Source organism: Cladophialophora yegresii (genome assembly GCF_000585515.1).
Source record: "Cladophialophora yegresii CBS 114405 chromosome Unknown aczIN-supercont1.5, whole genome shotgun sequence".
In the NCBI taxonomy this organism is placed as follows: Eukaryota; Fungi; Ascomycota; class Eurotiomycetes; order Chaetothyriales; family Herpotrichiellaceae; genus Cladophialophora; species Cladophialophora yegresii.
Genome location: NW_006913049.1, coordinates 2705800 through 2728541, shown reverse-complemented (window position 1 = coordinate 2728541; position 22742 = coordinate 2705800). Strand labels below are relative to the sequence as shown.

The following is a 22742-nucleotide window of genomic DNA, read 5'->3' as shown; positions in this document are numbered from 1 at the left end:
TTTTGTACTCACCTCTGCTGAAGAGCTTTGCGAGCTGCAGAACTCCCTGGAAAAGGGACGATAGCCTGAACGGTAAGGCTGCAAATACTGTACTCCGTATAGGAAGGCGCTTGAGGGGAAGAGAAGGCTGTCGCCCGAAATGGCAGGATTTCGTTTGTTGTGCTATGACAGATCGGCGGCGTGTGAATGGTCAAAATGACACCGGTTTGGGACTTGCTCGCCCGACCATCAGGATCAGGACACCGTATCCGAACGCAATCATTGGCTCGCTTGCTAACCTGATCCCTGCACGGGACAAAAGTGACGGACCAGGGTGAGCAATGCCGGCCTGAAGCCAAGCCAAGCTTGCGCGGCGCTTTGTGTGGCGGGCACTGGCATGTGAAAAGTTTGAAACCGGAATTGCAGGCAACCCTTGCTTTGGAGCTTGTCTGGAGCGCGTCAAGGCGCTGGAATCACCAGGAGTCATGACTCACGCCTGCATCCTGACCCTCCTTTCATTCTTCTTGTTGTGCTAAAGAATTTCTCCTTCTTTCAATCACCCTCGTATTCCCATCCATTCGCTTCTGAAGAACGGTCATCGTCAACATGACAAACAACAGCGACAAAGCCTAGTGGAAAAGGGTTTGTTCAAAAGCAGCTGAGTGACCTGGTTCCAACCGCCCTCGTGCTGGATGTGCAAACCGGAGAATGAGCCCGGGCGGCAAACCCGGTCCAGGGCCCAACCAGCGACCGCCCGCTTGATCTTCCCTCACCCTTCCACCTTTCACCTGCTCCTACCCACTTGCACTGTAAACCTTAAGGGTACCACCGTGACGGACTCTCCGAGATCAAGATTCTGTTTTCAGCTTGTCACATCCATCTTTGTCCACACTGGCTTCGGTGATGGCAGACACAAGGCAGAATGTTTGCTTGCAACCAAGATCTTTGGTGTTGGTGCATCATGCAGACCTTAGTTTAGGGGCAGGACAAAGCGCAGGGCAGATCAAGCACCAGTGCGCCAGGAGTGGCATGTTTCGCTCCTGGTGGCATGAAGCAGAGAAAAGGGGTGCAGCAAGTGGCGGAGAGGGCAGGTGGGAACAGGTGGCAAGCGATGCAGATGGGCGCCGGTGTAGGACTAGCGTTTCTCTGTGTCACTTTCGGCCCACTTTAGCGTGATTTCCCTGGACGGGGTTTGCTGGCTGCTGCATGGCACGTGAGTCATTTGTAGATTTGAGCCGTCATTTCAATTTGTACTTAAACTGGGCGGCATCCCAGGTTGCGAGCAACCTGCTCCTCCCGACATCTCCGGTATTACTTCGGCTTACCTTCCCCCCGCCGTATCTCATTCTTGGCCAGGCCTCAAAGCGCAATTTCTGTTGCCAGCCTGCGATCACCATCCCATCTCATATCCTCTCCCAGGCATCGATTCGGTTCCAAACGATATCGTGCCGCCGTCAAGTTGGGCGCATCCCGCAAAGAAGATCGGAAGTCACGAGACAAGATCCCACCTGCGCCGCGCCTGCCACTCTTTCAAGGGCAAAATAAAGAACGAAGAAAGAACGAACCGCAAATAGACAGTCTCTTTCCGCGCATTAGTAATTCGCAATCGCACTCTTGCTTCCTTCTGCTCCTGTTTCCCACCTCCTCGTCACTCCTCAGGCCAGGCGAAAGCTCAAGTCCAAGATCCGATTTGATCTGAGGAACAAGACTCGTCGGTCAATCAATTGGAAGTAGGGCAGTTGTGTTGTAGGGGAGACATTGAATTGTTCATCTCCCGCATCTCGGTACGATACCATCGCATCCTTTCACTTCTACCTCGTTCCTCCGATCGATTCCATCGAGCTTCGATCCGCCGTCGTCGAGTTGACGCGAGACCTGCCTGCGGCCAAAGTGAAGTATCCCTCACTTCCACTGCCGCCTCGACTCGCGCCCGTCGCCGATACGACGTTTTCTACCTCACCCTCACCTTCGCGCCTGCAAACAAATTACCTCATCCTGACCTGACTTCTTCCTTCTCAGACTGCTTTCAGCCATCCTTCGATCGATCTCTCTCATCGACAAGGACGACCTTTTGCGAACCGCTTCATTGCGACCGCATCGAAAACCTCATATTCTTGCAATCATGGAGTCCCTTACCACTCATCCCTCCACTGCGCAACAGGCCAAAGCCTTCACCTCCCCCGCGTCCTTGTCATTTCCCGGCGGCGCTGGCGACTTGACACCGCCCTCCTCTGAGAAAGACGGACAAAACCTTAATGGTGGCTCCTACGCGGATGGGAAGATGGGTCAGCCTCAGGGACAACTTGCACCACAGACCCCTGGCGCAACCCCTGGCGCTGGAGTGAGTGGTATTGTGCCCACCTTGCAGTGAGTATTGACCCTTTGTTGTCCTTGACAAGGTCAGCAGAGGTTAACATTCTCAAAGAAACATCGTCGCCACGGTCAACCTTGACTGTCGTCTCGATCTCAAGACCATTGCACTCCATGCACGCAATGCTGAGTACAATCCCAAGGTAAGCCCCGCCTCACCCTGTGGTTCGTTCAAGGCGTCCGTACTGACTGCTCCAGCGTTTTGCTGCTGTCATCATGCGTATCCGTGATCCCAAAACCACTGCTTTGATCTTCGCATCAGGCAAGATGGTTGTCACTGGCGCAAAGTCCGAAGATGATTCGAAGCTTGCAAGCCGCAAGTATGCTCGCATCATTCAGAAGTTGGGCTTCAACGCGAAGTTCACCGACTTCAAGATCCAGAATATCGTTGGCTCGTGTGACATCAAATTCCCCATTCGACTGGAAGGTCTTGCCTCAAGGCATCATCCTTTCAGCTCCTACGAGCCTGAGCTATTCCCGGGTCTTATATATCGAATGATCAAGCCCAAGATCGTACTGCTGATCTTCGTGAGCGGCAAGATTGTACTCACAGGTGCCAAGGTCCGTGAGGAGATCTACCAGGCATTCGAGAACATATACCCTACGCTTACAGGTAAGCCTACTCGGCGATTCATATGGTGGATTGGAGCTGACGTGATCTAGATTTCCGCAAAGTCTAATTACTTCGGCCGAGTGCGAAGTCTCACGGCACTGTATCAACAAACAAGCACTTCTCCGACTGTTCTCACCCCGTCAGAGCATGCCAAACTGCTTGTCTCTGCATCTTGCAGTCCAAGCTCCGCCACCATCATACCACAACATCTTGCTTTTATCACTCGTGTTACGACTATCTACGAGCATTGCATGGCGTTTTGAGCGATAGTCTTTCATCTCGTTCCCCAAGCAGGCGCACCAAAATGGGGAATGGTGCCTGGGCCTGTTACATCACATTAGACATCGGGTCCTCATCGACAGAGCGGACATCACTTCCAATGGCGGTATTCGGCGCTGGTCGACTTCGCATACCGTCTTCCTTTCGGTGGTCTGTTTTACAAACCACCAAAATTGTTTTCCGGCGAAATGTTCCCGGTCATGGACGGGTTACCTCGGAATTCTTGGGCTTGGTTGCTCACCTGAAACCAGTATTTTTGCGTCGGAAGAGGCCATCAGCAGGATGGAATAATCCACGTCCTGGGTGCTCAGATTGTTTACAATAGAAAAGCAGCAGAGGCGAAGATTCTCTATGGAGGGCACGAAGGGGGTGAGAACTCACCAGAGTCACTGTAGTCGAGGTTGTTGATGCTTGTCCTAACCCTGAGCCGGCTACGAGCCGCAATAATATGCGGTCGACAGCACAGTAGCTCAACATGAAATTGTTTATACCCCCAACCAATCGCAGTCTCTCTGCATTCTTTCGCGTACTTCCCCCCTTCATTTATTCGATGCCGTGTGCCCTCGGGAAGGGTTTTTGAGCCCTGCTGTGCAAAGCAGACTCAAGTTGAGGTATGCTGTTTCGTGGAGACTGCTCATGTTGTTGCAGGGGGACTTCCAAGCGCATATTGCTGCCATTCTCGACACGGCGTCATGCGGGGCAGCAGCCGATAAGCCGACTTTGGCATCAGCGCCAGAACTCGAATTGAAGTATTCTGCTTGGTGTACTGTGTAGACTGCTGGAAGCCGTTGTAGCAGGACCTCCAAGTGTACATTCACCCAATATTGCTGACATTTGAGAAAAAAGTGATGCTGTTAAGGAGCTCACAAGCCGACTTTGAAATCATGATCAGGCCAGTGACGGAAAAGAAAAGTCCTTGTCCAGTCCAGAGTCCGGGTTTCTGGCACTCGAATTTAGAGTCGGATTTCGCATGACTTACTAAGAGTTGATTCGGATTCGCATAATGTTGTATAGTCTCGTGTTTGATATACCCTGCCAGCCAGCCGGTCGGCTAGCCAACCATGCTTGCTGATGGTCTTACCCATTAAACCCTTGCTCGTGTCGTGCGTATTTAGATGTGCGGATGTTCGAATGAGATCCTCTGCGCTGTGCCGCGTGCCTATGGCGGAGAATGAGAGCACGGCGATTGTGGAGATGATTGCCAAGTGTCGCGCGGACATACTCCGTATGTAGTGGTAGTTGGTAACAGTAAGAGAACTGATATAGAGTGAGCACGACCAGCATGGTAGAATATGCCTGAGGATGGAAGGACAGGGATGAACCAGATGAGTAGAAACGGTAGAGGAATGGGAGGACGGGAGGAGGAGAGGAATATCGTGGAAGATAACAAGTCGATATAAATGGGTTACAAAGGCACATACATACCTACTGTCACAGCCGGCCTCGACTGACCAATCAAACTCAAGACACGTGACCGCAAAAATTGCGCAGGTGGCATAAGGGCGATCTGCGCCTTTGCACACTCCACAGATAGACCTCGTCTCGTTATTTCATCATGATCATTGCCCTGCCTTTTGGCCCTGTGGTTCGAGATACTTACTAGGTACTAAGGTGTGGTGACATGCGTACATACCTGTACTTACCTAGACACGAGTACTGTGCACGCGGAAGTGAGATCCTTGGGATTTAGTCCTTGCTATAAGTACTTCGGTCCCAGAAGGTATCATGAGGCTGAGGCCGAGACTGGGCAAGGGCTGGGACAGCGAAGGGATCGGTGGACCATAGAGTATGTCTGGGTGCTTTCATACCTTTTACTCGCACCGATGAGTAACGTGGGCCTACTGGGTAGATAGAACACGTGAGCGGCTGTGTAGAGCAAAGTACCTAGGTACATTACCCCAGTATGTAACTACTGGTTGTTCCTAGCAGTCACGAGGCAGGAATTAGATGCTGGATCTCATGGCTTTGGACTTGGCTCGTGACTCGCCTCTACTGGGGGTAAATCCCTTGACCTCCACTCATGCGGTCGCGGCCGTGGTCTCAGTTGTTACTGTAAGACAGGAAACGGGCAGACAAGATAGTACCTACTACGTTTGAAGTCGTGCCTTGAGTTGGGTCGAAAATGGCCTGAGACCGGACAGGTGTTCCTGATTCACCTCGTAGAATCAAATCAAATCACCTTCAATGACAGTCAGCTCACTCGCAATCATCAATGTTTGATTCCCGCGTTGTGAATCTCTACAGATGACTTCGGCTTCCCGCTTCCTCCTGCCGTTGACAATCACAGCTTTGCTACCGCTGGCTTGCGCTCAGTAGGACCTCTCTTCCTCTTCATCTCCTCAGCCAGGAGCATTCCCTTCGGTCCGCCTCGACTCCCGTCCGCGCAGGCAATAAACTCTTCTCCACCGCCTTGACTTCTCATCACTTCCTTCAACTCGTCTTCACTCCTCCACCTCCAAATCTCTGCCAACTCGGGCTCGACTTTTCCTTCGATGGCGGCGACGATCTTGTCGCCGATGACGGGGAAGAATTTGAAGCCGTGCCCGCTGCCGCCGGTGGCGAGGAAAAGGTGTTTGTACGCCGGATGGTACGTTATGAGGAAGTCGCCCGTCGGTCTGTGTAGGAAGGGCGTTAGGGGCCCAGATCAGACTGGTGGCAAGAGTGGACGGGAAACTAAACTTACGTATCACAGTACCAGCAGATCCTCGTCCGCACGAACGGTCGATCTGCCATGTGAGGGACAAGTTCGCGGAGTGCCCCTCGCAAGGCCTCCTCGGCCTCGAGAGGGATGGGCACGCCCACGTCCGGCACACTGACTTCGAGGTCGCCGGAAGTGGCTGCGCCAGGCCGCAGCGTCTGCATCGGGATCTTCACCGGATTTCGATACCCGTAGCCATGCCTTGCCACTTTCAACAGCTTGTCCCGCGGCGGGATGATGAACATGCCACTGCTCTGGTTGATGATGGTCGGTCTGTTGCCCATCGCGTCCTGCTCTTCCTGCGTGATGTCGAGAAAGGCCATGGTTTGGCCGGTGGCCAGACATCGGCCCTGCAGATCAACGAGCGAGGGTGTCCATGCCCCGGCTGCCAGCACGGTCAGATCTGCGTGGATTTGTTCTCCTGTGGCTAACTTCACCCCCATGCACTCCATCGCCGCCGCCGCCGATACAAGGAGACTCTGAACCCGTGTGTGGGGACGAATATTCACACGGTCTCCTCCTTCGGTCCTGATCCTCCTCAGCGCGTGCGCGACGCAGGCTTCCGCATTAGCCCAGCCGGAGTTGAAGTTGGCGTAGCCGTGATCGCCGCTCACACCCTCGTAACCTGTCGCCCTACGGATCTCATCGCGTCCATGCAATTCCTGGATCTTGCGCAGGTCGATCCTCCCACGCTTGTCCTCCTGCGCGAGACTGCGCACGTTGGCCAGCGCTCCTGCCAGGTACGCATCTTGATCGGCCACCGCGGTCAACACGAAGCCCGGCTCATGATACCGACCCTCCCCGCCCCATGCGTTTTCGCTCCGGTCACGCCAAAGCTCCTGGGCCTGCAGAGCAAGTTGGGCGTACGGCTTGTGTGCGTAGTCTGCGCGCACGATGCGGTTCGCGTCGACCGAGGAGCCAGACGGGTTGGGCAACGTGGGCGAGCTGTCGATGATAGTTATGCGCGTGCCATTGTATGTTGGATTGTGGAGCAACGAGAGGGCAGTGGAGAGGCCGAAGACGCCGGCCCCGACGATGAGGATGTGCTGTGGTGGGAAATCAGACATGATGGACCTCACATAAAGAGGGGTGAGGACTATCACCTACCAGGAACACAGAGAGCCGTTACGTTACTTTACGTAGAGACCGACGTTCTTCTCCGCAAGTGAAGCTTCGAGATGCATGCTTGTTTCGTGCGCCCTCCAGGTGGGTTGCCGGTTCCGAGGTCGGCTTATGTAAAAGTCGGCTAATTAGAAAGGGAAGGAGATGGCTTGCAGTGCTTTGTAGCTCTCGCCCTCCCATCTTGCGGCACACCCTGTACTGTGTACCTACGTATCCCACGGCAATGGATCACTCATTCCAGAATCACTGAATATCGGGTCACTGTCTCACGTGGGCATAATGGCAGAAGGCGTCATGCACTGCCTGTCACGGTCTCAGTCGCGCGTTCCGCACCTCGCACTCTCCATCTCTGCGAAACGCGCATCTGCACCTGCGTCCGCTCAATGCAAGTCGAGGTCTCCTGCTCAGCAGCTCCCACTGCCGCGGTCGCATCGGTCCTACAGTCGTCTATCTCGCGATGTCGCGCGGGTGTCTTTTCCCCGCAGATACGCCTCGACGGCAACAAGTCGACCCGCGCCTGGCCTGCCGCCATCCCAACGCCAACCGCGACCGCAATCCAGACCACGACCCACGCTCCAGCAACGAGCCGCCGCCGAAGAAACCCTCAAGGAGATGCGTAGCAGAGACGCCCACCGACGTCGCATCCACATGTCCTCGACCACCTACCTGTGGGGGTGCTGCCTCTTTGGCTTCGCACTGTCCACCTACATCATGTATACGTACATGTCTTATACGCGCGCACTGGCGGAATACGACGCCGTGGATTTGCCGCAGAACGCGGACGTGAGTTCGCGGTGGATGGACATGTCGCGCAACTTTGACGACGAGGTCGAATTGGCCGAGAGGGCCATGTTCTTACGGCGCAAGAGGGAGAATCTGTGCCGCGAGGCGAGGGGGCACGTGCTGGAAGTGAGCGCGGGGACGGGGCGGAATATGGATCTCTACAGGCTGGACCCGGCACTGACGTCGCGGGAGGAGAACAAAGTCAAGAGCCTGGTGGTGAACGATCTGAGCGAGATCATGCTGTATCAGGCGCAGAAGAAGTTCAATGAGTTGCAGGACAAGATTGCGGACGAGAGGAGGAAGTTCAAGGGGCCTGTGCAATTTGTGGTGGGCGACGCGAGTGATAGGCGAGTGATCAAGAGGCCAGAGGGTGGGTTTGACACGATTGTGCAGACGATGGGGATCTGCAGTGAGACGAATGCCGTCGGGTTCTTGAAGAGGCTGGGCGAGCTGTGCAGACAGCCGGGCGAGAAGAGTACTGGGTTGGATATGAAGGTCGTGGAGAAAGAAGCGCGAGAACGGCTCGAAGAGCTCAAGGAAGCTCGGGATTATGGTGCCCTCGAACCGGAGCGAGAGCAGCTGGATGCGCTCGTCGCTGAGGCAGGGGGGGACTTGGGAGGCAAGATTCTCCTGCTCGAGCACGGACGGTCGAAGCTCGACTTCGTGAATCGAATCCTCGATAACGGCGCAAAGATGCACGCTGATCACTATGGGTGCTGGTGGAACAAGGACATTGAGCAGGTAGTAAAGGATAGTGGGCTGATCGTGGAGCGGAAGAGAAGGTACCATTTTGGAACGACCTACGAGTATGTTTTGAGGCCTAGACCGAGACGCGAGCCTGAGAAAGCGGGTTTACCTGACGGGGAGGGATCTCCAGTCAATCCCAGTGAGAGTACAAAAGCGACGGGCTGGCTTGGATGGTTCGGGAGGAGTTGAGCATATAGATAGGAGTTTGCATGACCGAACAAGCTCCACATGAGCGCGGTGAGCGAGGCCGTACCTGATGGTCCTGCACCTGACGATAGGGGTACGGACTACCGTATCAATCGGATGAAATAAGGCTGAGGCTGGAAGGGGTAACTCGGCGCCATGCTTGTCTCAAAAAGGCCAGTTCACCGGGTTTCAGTCGACTGCACCTTGCCTCATGTGCCAACGGCTGTGGTGCCTGGCATCAACCTGACCACGCCAAAAGCGCAGCCTAGCTGGCCACACCGCGCACAGAGTCATCTCCTCGGGATCTCTCCATGTACCCGGCTCGGCAGCTATCTACACAGTATGTTATTAAAGACAGCCGCTGCCACGGCCCCTTCCCGTCGGGTCGGGCGCATGGAGTAATGACCGCGCAGTCGCAAGTCCGTCCGAGCAGCGGTGGCATTCGGTACGGGCACATGGACTTGGCTCGAGCCGACGATCTGCAGTAACCCCACCGAGCAATTCTTGCCCGTGTACAATGGGCGAATACGAATGATTCCGCCGAGACGGAACAGCCAAACAGGTCCTGCGCTAGCCTAACTCCAACGGATAAATGTTCCCTCATGGCGGTTCACACGGGATAATCTCAAGATGAATTCATATGCGGCAAAACCTTCACACCTCAAACGAAGTGATCTGTTGAGCGTTGAAAACGTTGAGCACGCCATGATGTAAAGCCCTTTATCTTGCGTGGAGGCTGACTGGCGTTCACGCGAGGTTCCAGCGTTCACGCGCGGATCCCTGGAAGCATATAGCCGCAGTTTGTAGATCCGGATTAATGGTCCGGACGTCAGATGCTGAAACATTGCTTTGGGAATCCCATAACCCGGTGGAAGAATGGATGCTGGGAAAAGTCAGAGGTGTTTGGGACCTCGCTCCTCGCGTAGGGACTCTTTCCGCAGAGGTTATTGCATCATGGTGCGGTTTTGGTGCAGCTAATATTATGCTAGATTCACGGAAATGCGAACAGTGCGGGTGAACCGCATGCACACTATCAGGGGGTGCATGAAGCTATTCCGCGGCTGTGGGGTTGTAATTATTTCCATGGTGGCCCTCTAGCTGAGGTGAAGATCGTTGTGAGCATGTTATTCCGAATCATGGCCTGAGAGTCTGCGCCTGGCTGGCGCTCGTGTCCTCGCTCGTTCGACCGTCGGCACTTGGTTCACACAGCGGCCGATATCGCAGGTGAAGCCATGCACGATCCTAGATGTTGATATGATCCTCGTATACCTCACCATTGATATGTAGGCTTAAAATTCTAACGTGCTTGCGTTTCAGGCCGGATAGCCGGGCGGCCTGGTGAAAGACTGCTGCTGTCACTCTTGCCGCTGCTATCTCCGGGCAAGCAACGTCGGCTACGAGTAATGAGTACACTGTGGATCGTGAAGGCAACCACTCGTACTGTGTAGTGCTGGATATGTGGGATAAGAACCCTCGCAGGTCGGAAATACTTGACTCCTTGCTTCCCATATCTCGATCAACGTTCTCCGTAGCCGTCGGTGCCAGTATTCCCCGTGAAGTTAAGCAGAATTATCGCTCGGTTGCGCATGAGCGGCGGAATGCGGATGGACTAGCCGGTAAGTGGAGGAAGCGGCCGTTAAGTCTAATCCTTTTTATTTCTTTGTTGCTGACGTTTCATGTCTGCGTCAATGGTGAGGGTCAAGTCGAGTGGAGACGAATTATGAGGGGAAGCAGCTCGCGGTCAACGGTGAAGCAATTGAGCGACTCATGCGCTGGCATATAGAGCCGAAGAGAAGACGCTGTGGCATAATTACCCGAGACTCGTCGTCCAGGTCGCGTCTCTTGCACCACCGAATCAGGAAGAAGGACATCATCAGTGTCGCCTCGAGCAACACGCTCGCGTGTGCAGGCTGCACACGAGGTACTATTCTCATCAGTGCTGGAGATCCAATCGGTCTAATTGAGATATGTCTCCATATGGTGCTAGCGCCTCTCCGTCGAGTTGTGAGGTGTCAGGTAAAGTGCCGTTCAAGACCTCGATACCTCGTATTTCTGTGTGCAAACTGGTGTGTGGGCGGCAAAAATAAAAAAATTGATCCTGACGTAAATGGAGGGGCGGAGGATCGTTGATTGGTGGGGCACTGGTCCTGGTCGGCCAACCCCTGAAGCCTGCAGTAAAGTTGCATCAAGTGCATCCAGGCGCGTGTCCGGTGCGAAACTCTCAACTCAAGCGAGCCACCGCAAAACATGCCGCACCTGTTGTGAGTGGTCGATTTGAATCCTCGCAAGGTCGACTTCTCTCCAACATTCTTCCACACCACCATTTACACTACAAGAGCTTACTACTCCTGGCGCGCAACAAGTCTTGGCTGTTGTCAGTAACTGCTATTGCAACTGGTGGGTGATAATCCGATAATCGTCGGATAAACTAGTGAAGCGTGTACGAATATGTGGTGAGATGTAAAGAGTGTCAGCCGTCATGCAGTTCGCGGTTACGAGGTTGGCCAAGTATCAATATTCTCTTGACAGGACACCCACAGGGTAGATGAGAACGCTGGGCGCAAAAGGCCCTCGGGTACCGACCGACCTTACTGTGCACTTTGCCCTTCGAATCGCCGACATATTATACACAAGCTGTTCATTGATCTCTTGAGCCACCAAACATCACACCACAGTACCTCTCCCTTTTCTCGGAATCGGCAATGGTTCAACTATCTGAAGAATCGTGAATCTCGAATTACCTCATTGGATGGTCTCTGGCGGACGGCTCCGAAGCCGATTTGGATATAAGCGACAACCCACGACGTAACAGGTAAAGGTTTGCAATACGACGGATTGGGAGACTTGACGAGTGACTGGCGTCGGGCAGTCGTTGTGAAAAAGTCTGGCAAGTGCATCCGCGAAGTCAGCCATCAGGTTTTAGATCGGAAAGAGGCAGGTCAAGCGTTGTGCTTGCCTCAATCATGCTAGCCGGGCCCGGGTGACATGCAGTGGATAAAGAATGTCCCCAGTTCCAGCTTGTTGACTGGTCGAGCTTCGCCAAGTGGACTCTTCGGATCTCTTTCCAGGGACCTGAGTGCAGCCGTGGGACCCATTAAACCCAATTGTTCGGACCATCGCCTTTAGGCATCGTGAGCGCCATTTTCTAGGTAGCATTTGGGACCCTTAGGTATCCATCACGTCGCCCACGAGATTTTTCGTCAAGCTGCTAATCTCATGTTGACATCTGCCTCGTCTTTGCCTCAGCTTCACTTTTGCTTCACAGCTTTTTCTCAAGCTTCGACACTGGACCTCGTGGACTTCAACCTGCTGTCAGTCCCTGTAGTCGCACGTCTACCTGTATTCTAGAGCGTCTTTCGTCTGATCCACCTGCTCCTTTCAGCAACCTTCTCACGCGACCCAGCCCTGACCAAATAGTTCGGACCCTGAAACTCTCCTCGCATCAGGCTACCATCACCGCATCTTTCAACTTTTGGCGCAGGCATATCAAGCCGCTGTCAAGATCCATACACCGAAGGAAACACATCACATTTCTGTGTGTGATCTACCAACCGTGCTGTTTGCATTGCTTACCGCCGTTTGCCCCAACGCCAGTCGACTGGTTGGCGAAAGATCTCTGGACGCAAGGAGGCGAAGACGCAGCCAGTGAAGCTGATCCCTGCTCCATCCTGAGAGTTCTCATTGCTCCACGATCCGGCACCTTGCATTGCAGCCACGCATTCCAGCTGCCTTGATCCTCCAATCGCCGCCCTGGGCTGCGTGTACCCATCTGTCTAAACACTGCCCGTCCGTCACATCTTTCGCCCTCCCTTGTCCAGCACTAGGGAACACTAATCCATCCTTCGACTGGTGTCGCCGCAGCCTGAATCATCATTCCGCCATTCGACTATTCCACCCTTCCAAAAACGATAATTCCCTAGCCGGGGATTCTTCCAGGCTACAGAACTCCGTTCGGTGGTGTACACAAGTCTTCCCCATACACCTTCTATCCGCTGTCGTGCCCTCCTGTTGTTATACAACGTCTCGACGACAACAGTCCCTCCACTCGTACCGACACATGACAGTATCTCACCATGCCTTACAACACCCGTCGGAAATCGCTCTCCTTGCCTTCGCTGGGCATCCATCTGCCTAACGGCTCTCGCGCACACCGCCCATCTCCAAACACTCCTACACCACCTACCGGGACCACTACTTCTCCTTCACCTCCAGCGAAGAAGCTGAAGCGTTCTCACGATGGCAATGAACCTCTGTCACCAATTTCCTCGCCACGCTCCAAGGCTGGCTCGCCCTCGATCGACCACTCAACCGCCACTATAGTATACCAAGCCGCAGCCGGATACACCCCTCCGGCATCTCCAAAGCTCGGTGCGCCAGGCCGTAAAGTTGACACAGACGGGATCAACGACGACATTGTCATCGCTGTGATCGAGCAGCTGGAAAAGACAGGAAATCGACCACACCTCATCAAAGATCTTGCTACAATACTGGCATCGACCAACACCAGTATCGCCCAGTAAGTCCTCCGTAATCAAGCACCCGGAAAACAATGCACTAACCTGTCTGTCACAGCTCTGCGAATCCAGCTGCACTACTGTCGTCCCGCCTCAGTCTATACCTTAAGCGGTCATGGACTGCTTTGTCGCCCTGCCCGCTGGCGAAGGAGCTGATCCCAGTCCACCCACGGAAAGTCTTCTTCTTCCTCACCACCCAACCACGAATGCCTTTGCCCTCCTCGTCAGACGACATTTTACCGCCGCCCCTCTTGACAATCAAGGACATCACCCCTAGTGTCTCGGATCACAGCCAAGGCGATGATGAATTGGACCTCGACCGGCGAGATCGAGCTCGCCTGTCTCCCAGCCCAGAGGTGGAGTTATACTCACCTGACCTGGATCATGATGACCCCATGGAGCTCCCTACGCCGGGAGAGCACTTCAGCGCCAGGAGCAGTTTGAACCCAGACGGCACTCCTGACGTACGTCGTAAATCAAATCGTGCACCAAGCCCACCGCTGGAGGATGACGAGCGGGGCTTCACAGAGACCGCAACCGCTGTCCGGGCGCGCGGTATGAGCCTGCACAACCCTACTGTGCAAGCGTCGATAGAACTGAACGAGAGGCCTGCCACCGCCGAAGTCTCGGAAGAAACCCCCGAGCAGCGCCAGAAACGTGATCGGGAACTCGGCTTGGCTCTCTTTGGTCAGTCTCACCAAGCTCTTCACATCCCCGAGCAGAAGGTATTGGCAAGCAGCCCCATGATACAGGCTAAGCCTGATCATCATGCCAACGTGACCAAGGTAAACTTGTCACTCGATCTAGATGATATCGAGATGGGAGAGGCTTCTTGGAGTACGATGAGCCCTGAACAGATCGATGTCGAAGATCTCGATGAGATGTTCGTGGGGTTTTAAACAACCACTGTGTCAAGGCTCTGTTGGAAGTCGTGGTTGACCCTCTACCTCTCTACTCTGCACTCCATACCTGCCCATCTCTACTGTATTGCATCTGTGCTGATTAGGTTTTTTTACCATCGACATTTGGGCATTTCCGGGAGCGTCTTGCTGGGTACTTCGCGTTCTCCTTGCGTTGTTTGCAGCGACATGAAGACTTTGTTCGTTTAGAACCATGTCTTTACGAGAACGACGAGATTTGTAGCACTAGAGACGCTTGTTAGCTGGTAAGAGGCGATGGGCTCGTTTGGCCGAGTTGAGCCTCATTCTGGAGGATGAAAGAACACATGTAATACTTGAAAACAAATAGACTCCTCTTCAATTGCCCAAGAAATGTCCGTGGAAGCTTCGCCGTCCCCGTCTTCAACAACGTCTATCAGTCCACATGTAGAGTCCGCTGTTGGCTGTGAGATGCCGATTCTGTGTACGAGTACTCCGTACTCGCGAAAAAGCTCTCGACTTGGCAGGTTTGCTGGCGTGGACCTGCATGGCATATTCTTCATTTCGCCGAGCATGTCCACAATTGGTGAAGGGTCGACGAACTTATTACGGACCAAGTAGCTGTTTGTGACAGGATTGCAGCAGGTTGGGGTGAGGGGGGGGGCGGGAGAGCTCAATCTCTATCACGGTATCAAGCACGGCTCCGATGAATGGAGGGACATATCGACGTGCATCCGTTGAGGCGAGAGCATGCTGTGTCCGACCTGAGAAGAATCTTCGATACGAACAGCTTATCAACTGTCTTGTCTCTCAAGACATGGTAGTTTGAGCATCCAGGCAATGACTCCAGGTCCTGAAATTCAACGCATAACAGACTTTAATGATCTCTTGTTGCCAATCACGCCAATTTTCAAATGGCGCTAGTCCATATCTAGCTTAATTCGATCACGCCCAAGCTGGCCGTGATGCGTTTCCTTCCTTCTCTTGAATGAATAAACGACTTCTGTGCCCTTCTCGGCTCCGCATCTTACTGTGAAAGGGGTTCCAAGATAAGGAACTGTTGTTGAGCACAGAAACTCAGCTAGCTTCTCGCTGGCTAGGAACGCAAGATGAATCGGTGAGTTTCGTCGCCAGCACTTCGTCAGAGCGGTGCACGGCGATCGGGCTTCTTGACCACGTGTTCTGCGGGAGCAATCTACATATGGAGGAACCAACACAGCCACTCTTGCATATGGCTTCTGAGTTCGACGCCGCCTACATCCAGGAGGCATCGGAAGGTCGCCGTACCACCAGCACAGTCTTGTCCTTGACAACCGGGACCGGCTACAGCGTGTACAAATCCACAATCATACCCGCGATCAAAAGGGCGGAACGAGAAGTCATACTTGTAACTTGCTTTTGGGCGGCGTCAGTCACACGAGATCTTATTAATGAGGCTCTGGTATATTTGTCTCAGAAAGCCCTATCTTCCTCCAAGAAGATATCAGTACGGATATGTTTCTCTTCTGCGTCCCTGGCGCGGAATATGCTCCTACCGACACCGAAGGAGGGCGAACAGTATCCATCCTCGTCGTGGAGGAAGATAGGTCTGCCGCGCCCAGAAGAGCTCAAAGGTCTCACCCTGCGGGTCAGCCGCAAGTTTTTCTGGCCATTCGGGATCATCCACTCCAAGTATGTTGTGGTGGACAGGAAGTTTGCCATATTCCCGTCCTGCAATGTCTCATGGGAGCGGTGGTATGAGGTGGCTGTCTTGTGTAGCGGTCCCATAGTGGATCAATTATTATCGTTTCACGGCCAGTTTTGGGACAATGGACGGTCCTTGGCAGCAGCCTCTGAACGTGCCGCAAGCAAGAACCTACTGCTACATCTACTTCTACTGGTTATGGTGGTGGTAGCAGGTCATCTTCAAACAACGATATACCGGCACCGACTACTCTCCTGCCATCACCTCATACACCCTCTCTGCTCCCCAACCACCTGCAACCGCAAGCACTCGCTGGCCACTGCCCTTGCCTGCCATCTACGACGTCCACGCCGGCTTTCAGCCCGACCCCACTGTTGCGGACCACATATCACTTGCTGGCCACGGCAAAATCTAGAATCATTTTGCTCACCCCAAATCTTACAGAGCCAACCGTTGTTGACCTCCTGTTGCAAGCTCTGGCGCGTGGTGTCAGTGTACGCGTCTGGACAAACCGGACGCTTATGACGATGGAGCAGCTGGTCACTGCCGGTACGACTACTCCCGCATCCATCCAGAGACTCAGAAGACGGGCGGAACAGATGGATAGCGATAGTCTTCTGCAGGTGTCGTACTTCGACAGTGACGATGGCCGGGGTACGCAACACCCTGTCTTGCGCGAGATTGAGCAGTACCGAGACACAGTCCCCGTCAAGCTGCATGCGAAGGTGACGATAGTGGACGGCGAGATGATACTGTTAGGAAGTGGTAACATGGATGCTGCGAGCTGGAAAACGAGCCAAGAGCTCGGAATCCTGATTGAGAGTCGTGCCGTGGTCGACGAATTCATGAAATTGTGGACGTACGAAAAGTTTGGAGTGTGACATTGGGTCTGGAAGGCCTTGTTCCACGATTTGAATTGCACCAACGAGAATTCCAGCAGTGGTGGACTACGACGCAAGAGGCCGACTCGTTGACCAGCATATATTACATTCATGCCTTTGTCCCAGGTCGGCGAAGAAGCATGAGCGGCTTCCCTGCTGAGACCACATCGTTCGGCTTGACGAGAAGTTTCTCCACAGTTGCGCCGTCCATACTTTGTTCGGCTTTGACAGGAATTTCCAACTTCATGGCCTCCAAGATGGAAACGACCTGCTCGAGTCTGACGGCATCACCTTCCTTGACTTCCACCTTCCACACGTTGGCATTCAAGGGTGCTTCCACAGCAATGATATTCGGATCTGCAGACATGTTAGGTCCTGCGGCGCAGAGGACGGAACGCGGACTGAGGAGTGGGAATGGGAGTGAGACAAACCATTCATCAACTCTTCAACGGTATCCATACTGATCTTGCCAGCTTCTTTCTCTTTGTTCCATTTCTCGAGAAGTTCCTTCTCCAGCTTGTCCATTTCAGCCTGGGCTTTCCGCTGTTTGGCCCGGATTTGCTCGACCTCGTCCTTTGTGTCTCTCAACAGCTTGTTATGTTCCTTCATGTCAAACTCGGTGTCCTCGTACTGATACTCGTACCGGCCACTACGAAAGACCGCCATCATGGCTTCGTATTCGTCCTCGGTGACCTCATAGAAGGTGATCTGGTCAAAGTCCTCGAAGAGCCACGGTCGCTCGGAATTATAACCCTTCTTATAGCCAAGAATGTCCGCACCCGGGATAGAGAGACCCGTGTTCATGTACCCGCCCGGAGATTCGACGTTGTACAATGCCATGCAGGAGCCTCCCCACCCCACTTGGCCCTCCGGAGTATGCACACGAGAGGGATTCATCTTCGGGCACTGAATGCGCTGCCGAGGATCAATAGGCAGAGCGATTGGCAGAGCGACGAAGAAGCCGACGGCGACCACCATCAGCGAGGACTTGGTGTAGATGTCACGAAGCTAGCAAGCGTCAGCAGCGAACCGCACTCAGAAGGACCGCTTACCTGGTGCATGGAAAAGGCATTATTCTTGGCCACAAATTCCATCGGGTCAGGGAGATATGAGGCGTACGGCCGCTGCGTCTCCATATATCTCTGCAAGCTCTCCTTCTGCCTCTTGCTCTCGAAAGTAATCGGGAGTTTGTACTTACGGCTCGGAAACTTGGCTTCACTCAGGTCGCCCAGTTCAGTCTCCAGCTGCAGCAAATAATCCAGCATGGTCTGGCGGGGCACCTTTGTGGAATCATAGTACAGCATGAGCGAGTTGCCGCACGCCATGCCGGTATGGAGTGCGCCATTCGAGAACGAGATCTCCCCAGTCGACTCTCGAAGCTTACGATATAGCGCAACCGCACGGCATCGATAATTGAGATCGAATGAGCCGTGGCCATAATCGATCAGGATAAAATCATCAGCACCCTGCCTGTACGAGACGAGAGGTTGGTGCTTTGCCGAGTCTTCGTGGATTTGATGGATGATGGCAGGCTCCCAGCCCTTACTGTGCACCGAGCTGGGGAACTCGTCATATTTCAACGGAGCCACTTCCTCGAACTTCGATTTCCCATTACAGCAATCGTGGACGGCGCCGAGGAAGCTTTCAACCTCTTTTCGCTTGGCCATGGCGTCCTGGTAGGACACTCGCTGGAACCTCAACTTGTTGCCAGCCTTCATCTGCCCCAAGCGCCAGTAGTCGGCTTTGATGATTGTGGTCGCCGAGACAAAGCCACCAAAGTCAGGAGCATCGATAGGGAACAAGCACGGATCGTCCCCTGTCCAATTCACCGTCCCAACGGGGTAGCCGTATTCGATCACGTTGCTAGGATCTGTGGTATAGGTCAGCCAGGCCGGAAGTTGACAACATGATGCAGCTGCAGTTTTGAAGGAAGAGAAAACTCACGAGCGCCGCCTTCGCCACCATCAGGCCTCGCCCATTTGGGTTTCGTGCCTATAAGGCGTATGCCTCCTCGCGCAGCATTGTGCGAGATTGTCCAGGTGGTGTTGTAGAATTCCTCGATGGATTCGGTGGTGATGAAGCCTTCGTCGTACGGACCGGGCATGGCGAACAGGTCCCATTCCGTAGGGTACGATGGAATCAAATCGTCGGGCAGCTTCAACTCGCCACTGATTTTGGGGAGGTTTTTCGCAATGGCCAGAAGGTCGCCCGCAGCGAGGGCCCTTCCTTGGTAGCCACCGACGCCGGTCATAGGGGCCGTCGACTTGGACCCGAACCACGTCGCGATGCTGGGCAGTCCTCCATGGATCGCAAGGTACGATCTGCAGCCTCCACCAGTTGTTTTACCGATGGTCAATCGCTGCCCGGCTTCGATCTTCAGCCGCGTCCACATGGGCATATCCTTGCCGTCCAATTTGACTTCCATGGGGGCTCCGCAGATGGCAATAATTGCCGCGCCCAGAAACTTCAGATCCGGTCCGCTCAGGGTTATCTCCATGCCTTCCTTGCCCGGAGGATTTCCCACCAGAGCGTTCGCTATCCGGAATGCAAGTGGATCCATGGGTCCTGAATGGGAGAACCCTTTCCCAACGGTAGGGCGCCCAGGCCAATCTTCCACCAGAGTGTATGCCCCGCCTTGGAGGACGTCTATTGCAGAAGGCTGATAATTGAAGGAATCCAAGAATTTGGTCATCGTCCTGCCGGACTTGAAGGTCTCGTCCTTCAGGATGCTCGCGAGAAAGTCCATGTTCGTGGGTGGTCCGAAGATCTTCGACCCATCCAGCATTTCGGCCATCAACTGGATGGCTTCGGTCCTCTCTGATGCGTGCACCATGACCTTTGCTAGCAGGGGATCGTAGAACGAAGTCACTTTCGTGCCGGTGTGGATCCACCCGTCGATACGAGAACCCGGCACTTCCTTCCAAGAGACGTGCTGCAACGTGCCCGGCGAGGGTGCGTAGTCCTTGGCTGGATTCTCGGCATATACGCGCACTTCGATCGCCGCGCCGGACGGACCCTTGGGCTGTAAATTCCGCAGATACTCACCGTCAAGCCCGCCTGAGCCAGAAAGCTGTGCGTCGGCTTGCTTCAGCATCAGCTCGACCAGGTCGACGCCGTAGCACATCTCCGTGATGCCGTGCTCGACCTGTAACCGCGTGTTCATCTCCAAGAAGAAGAAATCTCCGGACTCGTCGTCGACAAGGTATTCAATGGTCCCGGCGGAGCCGTACCTGATGGACTCGGCCAACCGGACAGCCGCGTCCCCCAGCTTTGCGCGCAGCTCGGGACGTTCGACGACAAAAGGACTCGGGCACTCTTCTACTACCTTCTGGTGTCGACGCTGGATCGAGCATTCGCGCTCGCCGAAATGGATCGCCTGGCCCTGGCCGTTGCCAAAGACTTGGACCTCGATGTGATGGGACGAGGGGAAGAACTTCTCAATGAACAGACCAGAGTTCTTGAACAGGGTCTCGCCCCGAGACTGCACCGTTTTGAACGATTGTCGGACTTCCTCCTCGTTGTTGCATGTCAACAGGCCCATCCCGCCCCCTCCTGCTGTTGCCTTCAACATGACCTGAAGGAGTGTCAGAACCGTTTGGGTGCCCAGCGGTAGCTAGGCGAGTGCACTGAAGGTTCCTTACCGGAAATCCCAATTTCTTCGCTTCCTCGACGGCCTCATCCTCCGACTGGACTAGACCTCTCGTGCCAGGCACGATCGGGACGTCTGCTTTGGCGGCGAGCTCGCGGGCCGTGTGCTTGATCCCGAAGTCGTCGATGCACTTGGAACTCGGCCCCACGAATACCATCCCCGCCTCAGAGACCTGTTGGGCGAAGTCCGTGTTCTCGGAAAGAAAGCCATAGCCTGGAATCACGGCGTCTGCTCCCTTCGATTTGGCGATCTCCACGATCTGCTCGCCGTCGATGTAGCCCTTTGCGTCTGGGCCCGAGAGAAGGACGGCCTCGTCCGCAGCGCCAACGTGCGCCGACGCGGCATCAGCGCCCGTGTAGATGGAGATGGTCTTGACGCCGAGTTTGCGAGCTGTCTTGCATATCCGGACCGCGATCTCTCCCCGATTCGCAACCAGCAGGGTCTTCAGCTTCTGCATCTTGGGCAGGCGGTGATGCGGTGAGGTGATGAAGCGATGTCGACAGCTTTAGCATGGACGGCCTGCTCCTAGCGGGCTGGAAGTTGGAAGGATCATTGGCATTATCAATTTACTTCCTCGGCGAACCTTGCTATCAGTTGACGACTTGCCGTCATTGGACATTGTTGCATGGAATTCCCCGATGCGTGGGCATGATGCATGATGAAGAGCGGGGAGAGCGCGAGTCTGTCACTCCACACTCCTCGACTCGTTCTTCTCCGCTATCAGAGTGACGTATATCGCGGATGTCTTCACCTTTCGAGATACTGTGCAATTCTTGTGAGCTGAGGGCAGGCCTCTTGCGCGAGGAAGAAAGGAACCGACCTGTGTGATCAAGTTGTTAGCTTCAATCGCCGCCACTGGCCCGTGTGTTTTCGCCCTTCGCAAGTAAGACCTACACATACGAACCTCAGGCCTCCATACCGGGATCCAAGATGGCACCACCACCAATCAAACACAAAGCCCTGCTCAATGTGGATTTGGGAGAGGCTGTAAGTCCTTGAGAACTGAGTCGTGGCTGACCGAAACTATATCTGACAAGAGGATAGTACGGAAACTATGTGAGTTTCTCCAAGACGGTACCGTCGTTGTAATTTGTCCCACCAACATCGATGCCTGGAGCTTTGTCCTTGCGACTAACGGAGCCTTGCAGGTCTGTGGCCCCGACCTGGAACTCCTACCGCTCATCGACCATGCCAATGTCGCGTGCGGCTTCCACGCCGGTGATCCGTTGATTATGCAGGAAACCGTGCGGAACTGCAAGAAGCACAACATCAAGGTCGGCGCACATCCGGGGCTGCCGGACATACAAGGTAGGATCTGCATTCCCAATATTGCTCAGACGCCGTACTTACCACGCAAGGCTTCGGACGGCGCGAAATCAAAATGTCCCCCGAGGAATTGACCGCCATAACGATCTACCAAGTCGGAGCCCTCAAAGGCTTCCTGGACCGCGAAGGCGTGCCCCTGCATCACGTCAAGCCGCACGGCGTCCTCTACGGGATGATGTGCCGGGATTACGAAATCGCAAAGGCCGTGATGGAGGGCATCCCGAAAGGCACGCCGGTGTTTGGCCTGGCCGGGACGAACATGGAAAAGGCGGCCAACGATCTCGGCATCCCCTTCTGGGCCGAAATGTACGGCGACGTCAAGTACTCGAACGACGGCATGCTGGTCATCGACCGGAAGAAGAAGGCCTGGGACCTGCAGGACGTGAGGAAACATGTCAGCCAGCAGCTCAACTCGCAGTCCGTGACGGCCACGGACGGGAGCACCGTCCAGTTGCCTGTCAAGGACTACCCGATCTCTATATGTTGCCATTCCGACTCGCCTGGTTGTCTGGGGATCATCAAGACGACAAAGGAGGTGATAGATGAGTTCAATACGGAACATGGGCGATGAGATGGGATGAGATGAGATGAGGTGAAGTATAGGACTGTCTCCTCAGTCTTGAAGGGTACAGAGGTACACCTTGTAGAGCTACCAGTGTTAAATGCGTTTACGTATCATTCATGATCACATGCGTGGTGAGTAGGAAGAGGGACGCCTTCCGGCCTTTATTTTGCCAAGCTCTGATGCAAGGAACCCACTAAATTGATGAGCGCCAACACACCTATTATGTGACTACCACTTTTATTACGTTCTCGCCATCCTACTAAGATGTCTATAACGAAATGACTAAAAAAATCCAGCTTCCTTGCAATTCCAATTTAGGGTACTGGAGTCAGCTCGAGTTTCTTCGAAGTCGGAGAAACAGTAATTAGATGGAGTGCTTACGAAGTGTCAGGAATGGCGACCAGAGCTTACTAAGCCTGCCAAGAGGACGCCTTCATCTCTCATGCAGCTCGCATAAGAGTCTTACCC

At 54.2% G+C, this 22742-nt stretch overlaps 7 protein-coding genes across 7 annotated transcripts; 5 read left to right on the top strand and 2 right to left on the bottom strand.

Annotated features, from left to right (window-relative positions):
- Window positions 1–2101: 2101 nt before the first annotated feature.
- Window positions 2102–3012, top strand: A1O7_07711 (TATA-box-binding protein; the record flags this gene model as incomplete). Its single annotated transcript, XM_007761708.1, has 3 exons — window positions 2102–2346; window positions 2405–2492; window positions 2548–3012. 3 exons carry the CDS (start codon window positions 2102–2104, stop codon window positions 3010–3012), a joined length of 798 nt encoding a protein of 265 aa, XP_007759898.1.
- Window positions 3013–5522: 2510 nt separating this feature from the next.
- Window positions 5523–7006, bottom strand: A1O7_07710 (uncharacterized protein; the record flags this gene model as incomplete). Its single annotated transcript, XM_007761707.1, has 2 exons — window positions 5523–5856; window positions 5925–7006. 2 exons carry the CDS (start codon window positions 7004–7006, stop codon window positions 5523–5525), a joined length of 1416 nt encoding a protein of 471 aa, XP_007759897.1.
- A 703-nt stretch (window positions 7007–7709) lies between these two features.
- On the top strand, window positions 7710–8780 carry A1O7_07709 (uncharacterized protein; the record flags this gene model as incomplete). Its single annotated transcript, XM_007761706.1, has 1 exon — window positions 7710–8780. The coding sequence occupies one exon, from the start codon at window positions 7710–7712 to the stop codon at window positions 8778–8780; it is 1071 nt and encodes a 356-aa protein (XP_007759896.1).
- A 4070-nt stretch (window positions 8781–12850) lies between these two features.
- Window positions 12851–14190, top strand: A1O7_07708 (uncharacterized protein; the record flags this gene model as incomplete). Its single annotated transcript, XM_007761705.1, has 2 exons — window positions 12851–13293; window positions 13350–14190. The coding sequence occupies 2 exons, from the start codon at window positions 12851–12853 to the stop codon at window positions 14188–14190; spliced, it is 1284 nt and encodes a 427-aa protein (XP_007759895.1).
- A 1210-nt stretch (window positions 14191–15400) lies between these two features.
- Window positions 15401–16734, top strand: A1O7_07707 (uncharacterized protein; the record flags this gene model as incomplete). The annotated part of the gene is made up of 2 exons (XM_007761704.1): window positions 15401–16060; window positions 16390–16734. 2 exons carry the CDS (start codon window positions 15401–15403, stop codon window positions 16732–16734), a joined length of 1005 nt encoding a protein of 334 aa, XP_007759894.1.
- Window positions 16735–16843: 109 nt separating this feature from the next.
- A1O7_07706 (urea carboxylase) lies at window positions 16844–20840 on the bottom strand (the record flags this gene model as incomplete). The annotated part of the gene is made up of 5 exons (XM_007761703.1): window positions 16844–17091; window positions 17166–17742; window positions 17787–18604; window positions 18679–20308; window positions 20376–20840. The coding sequence occupies 5 exons, from the start codon at window positions 20838–20840 to the stop codon at window positions 16844–16846; spliced, it is 3738 nt and encodes a 1245-aa protein (XP_007759893.1).
- A 473-nt stretch (window positions 20841–21313) lies between these two features.
- A1O7_07705 (lactam utilization protein lamB) lies at window positions 21314–22280 on the top strand (the record flags this gene model as incomplete). Its single annotated transcript, XM_007761702.1, has 4 exons — window positions 21314–21370; window positions 21428–21439; window positions 21532–21691; window positions 21742–22280. The coding sequence occupies 4 exons, from the start codon at window positions 21314–21316 to the stop codon at window positions 22278–22280; spliced, it is 768 nt and encodes a 255-aa protein (XP_007759892.1).
- Window positions 22281–22742: the final 462 nt, after the last annotated feature.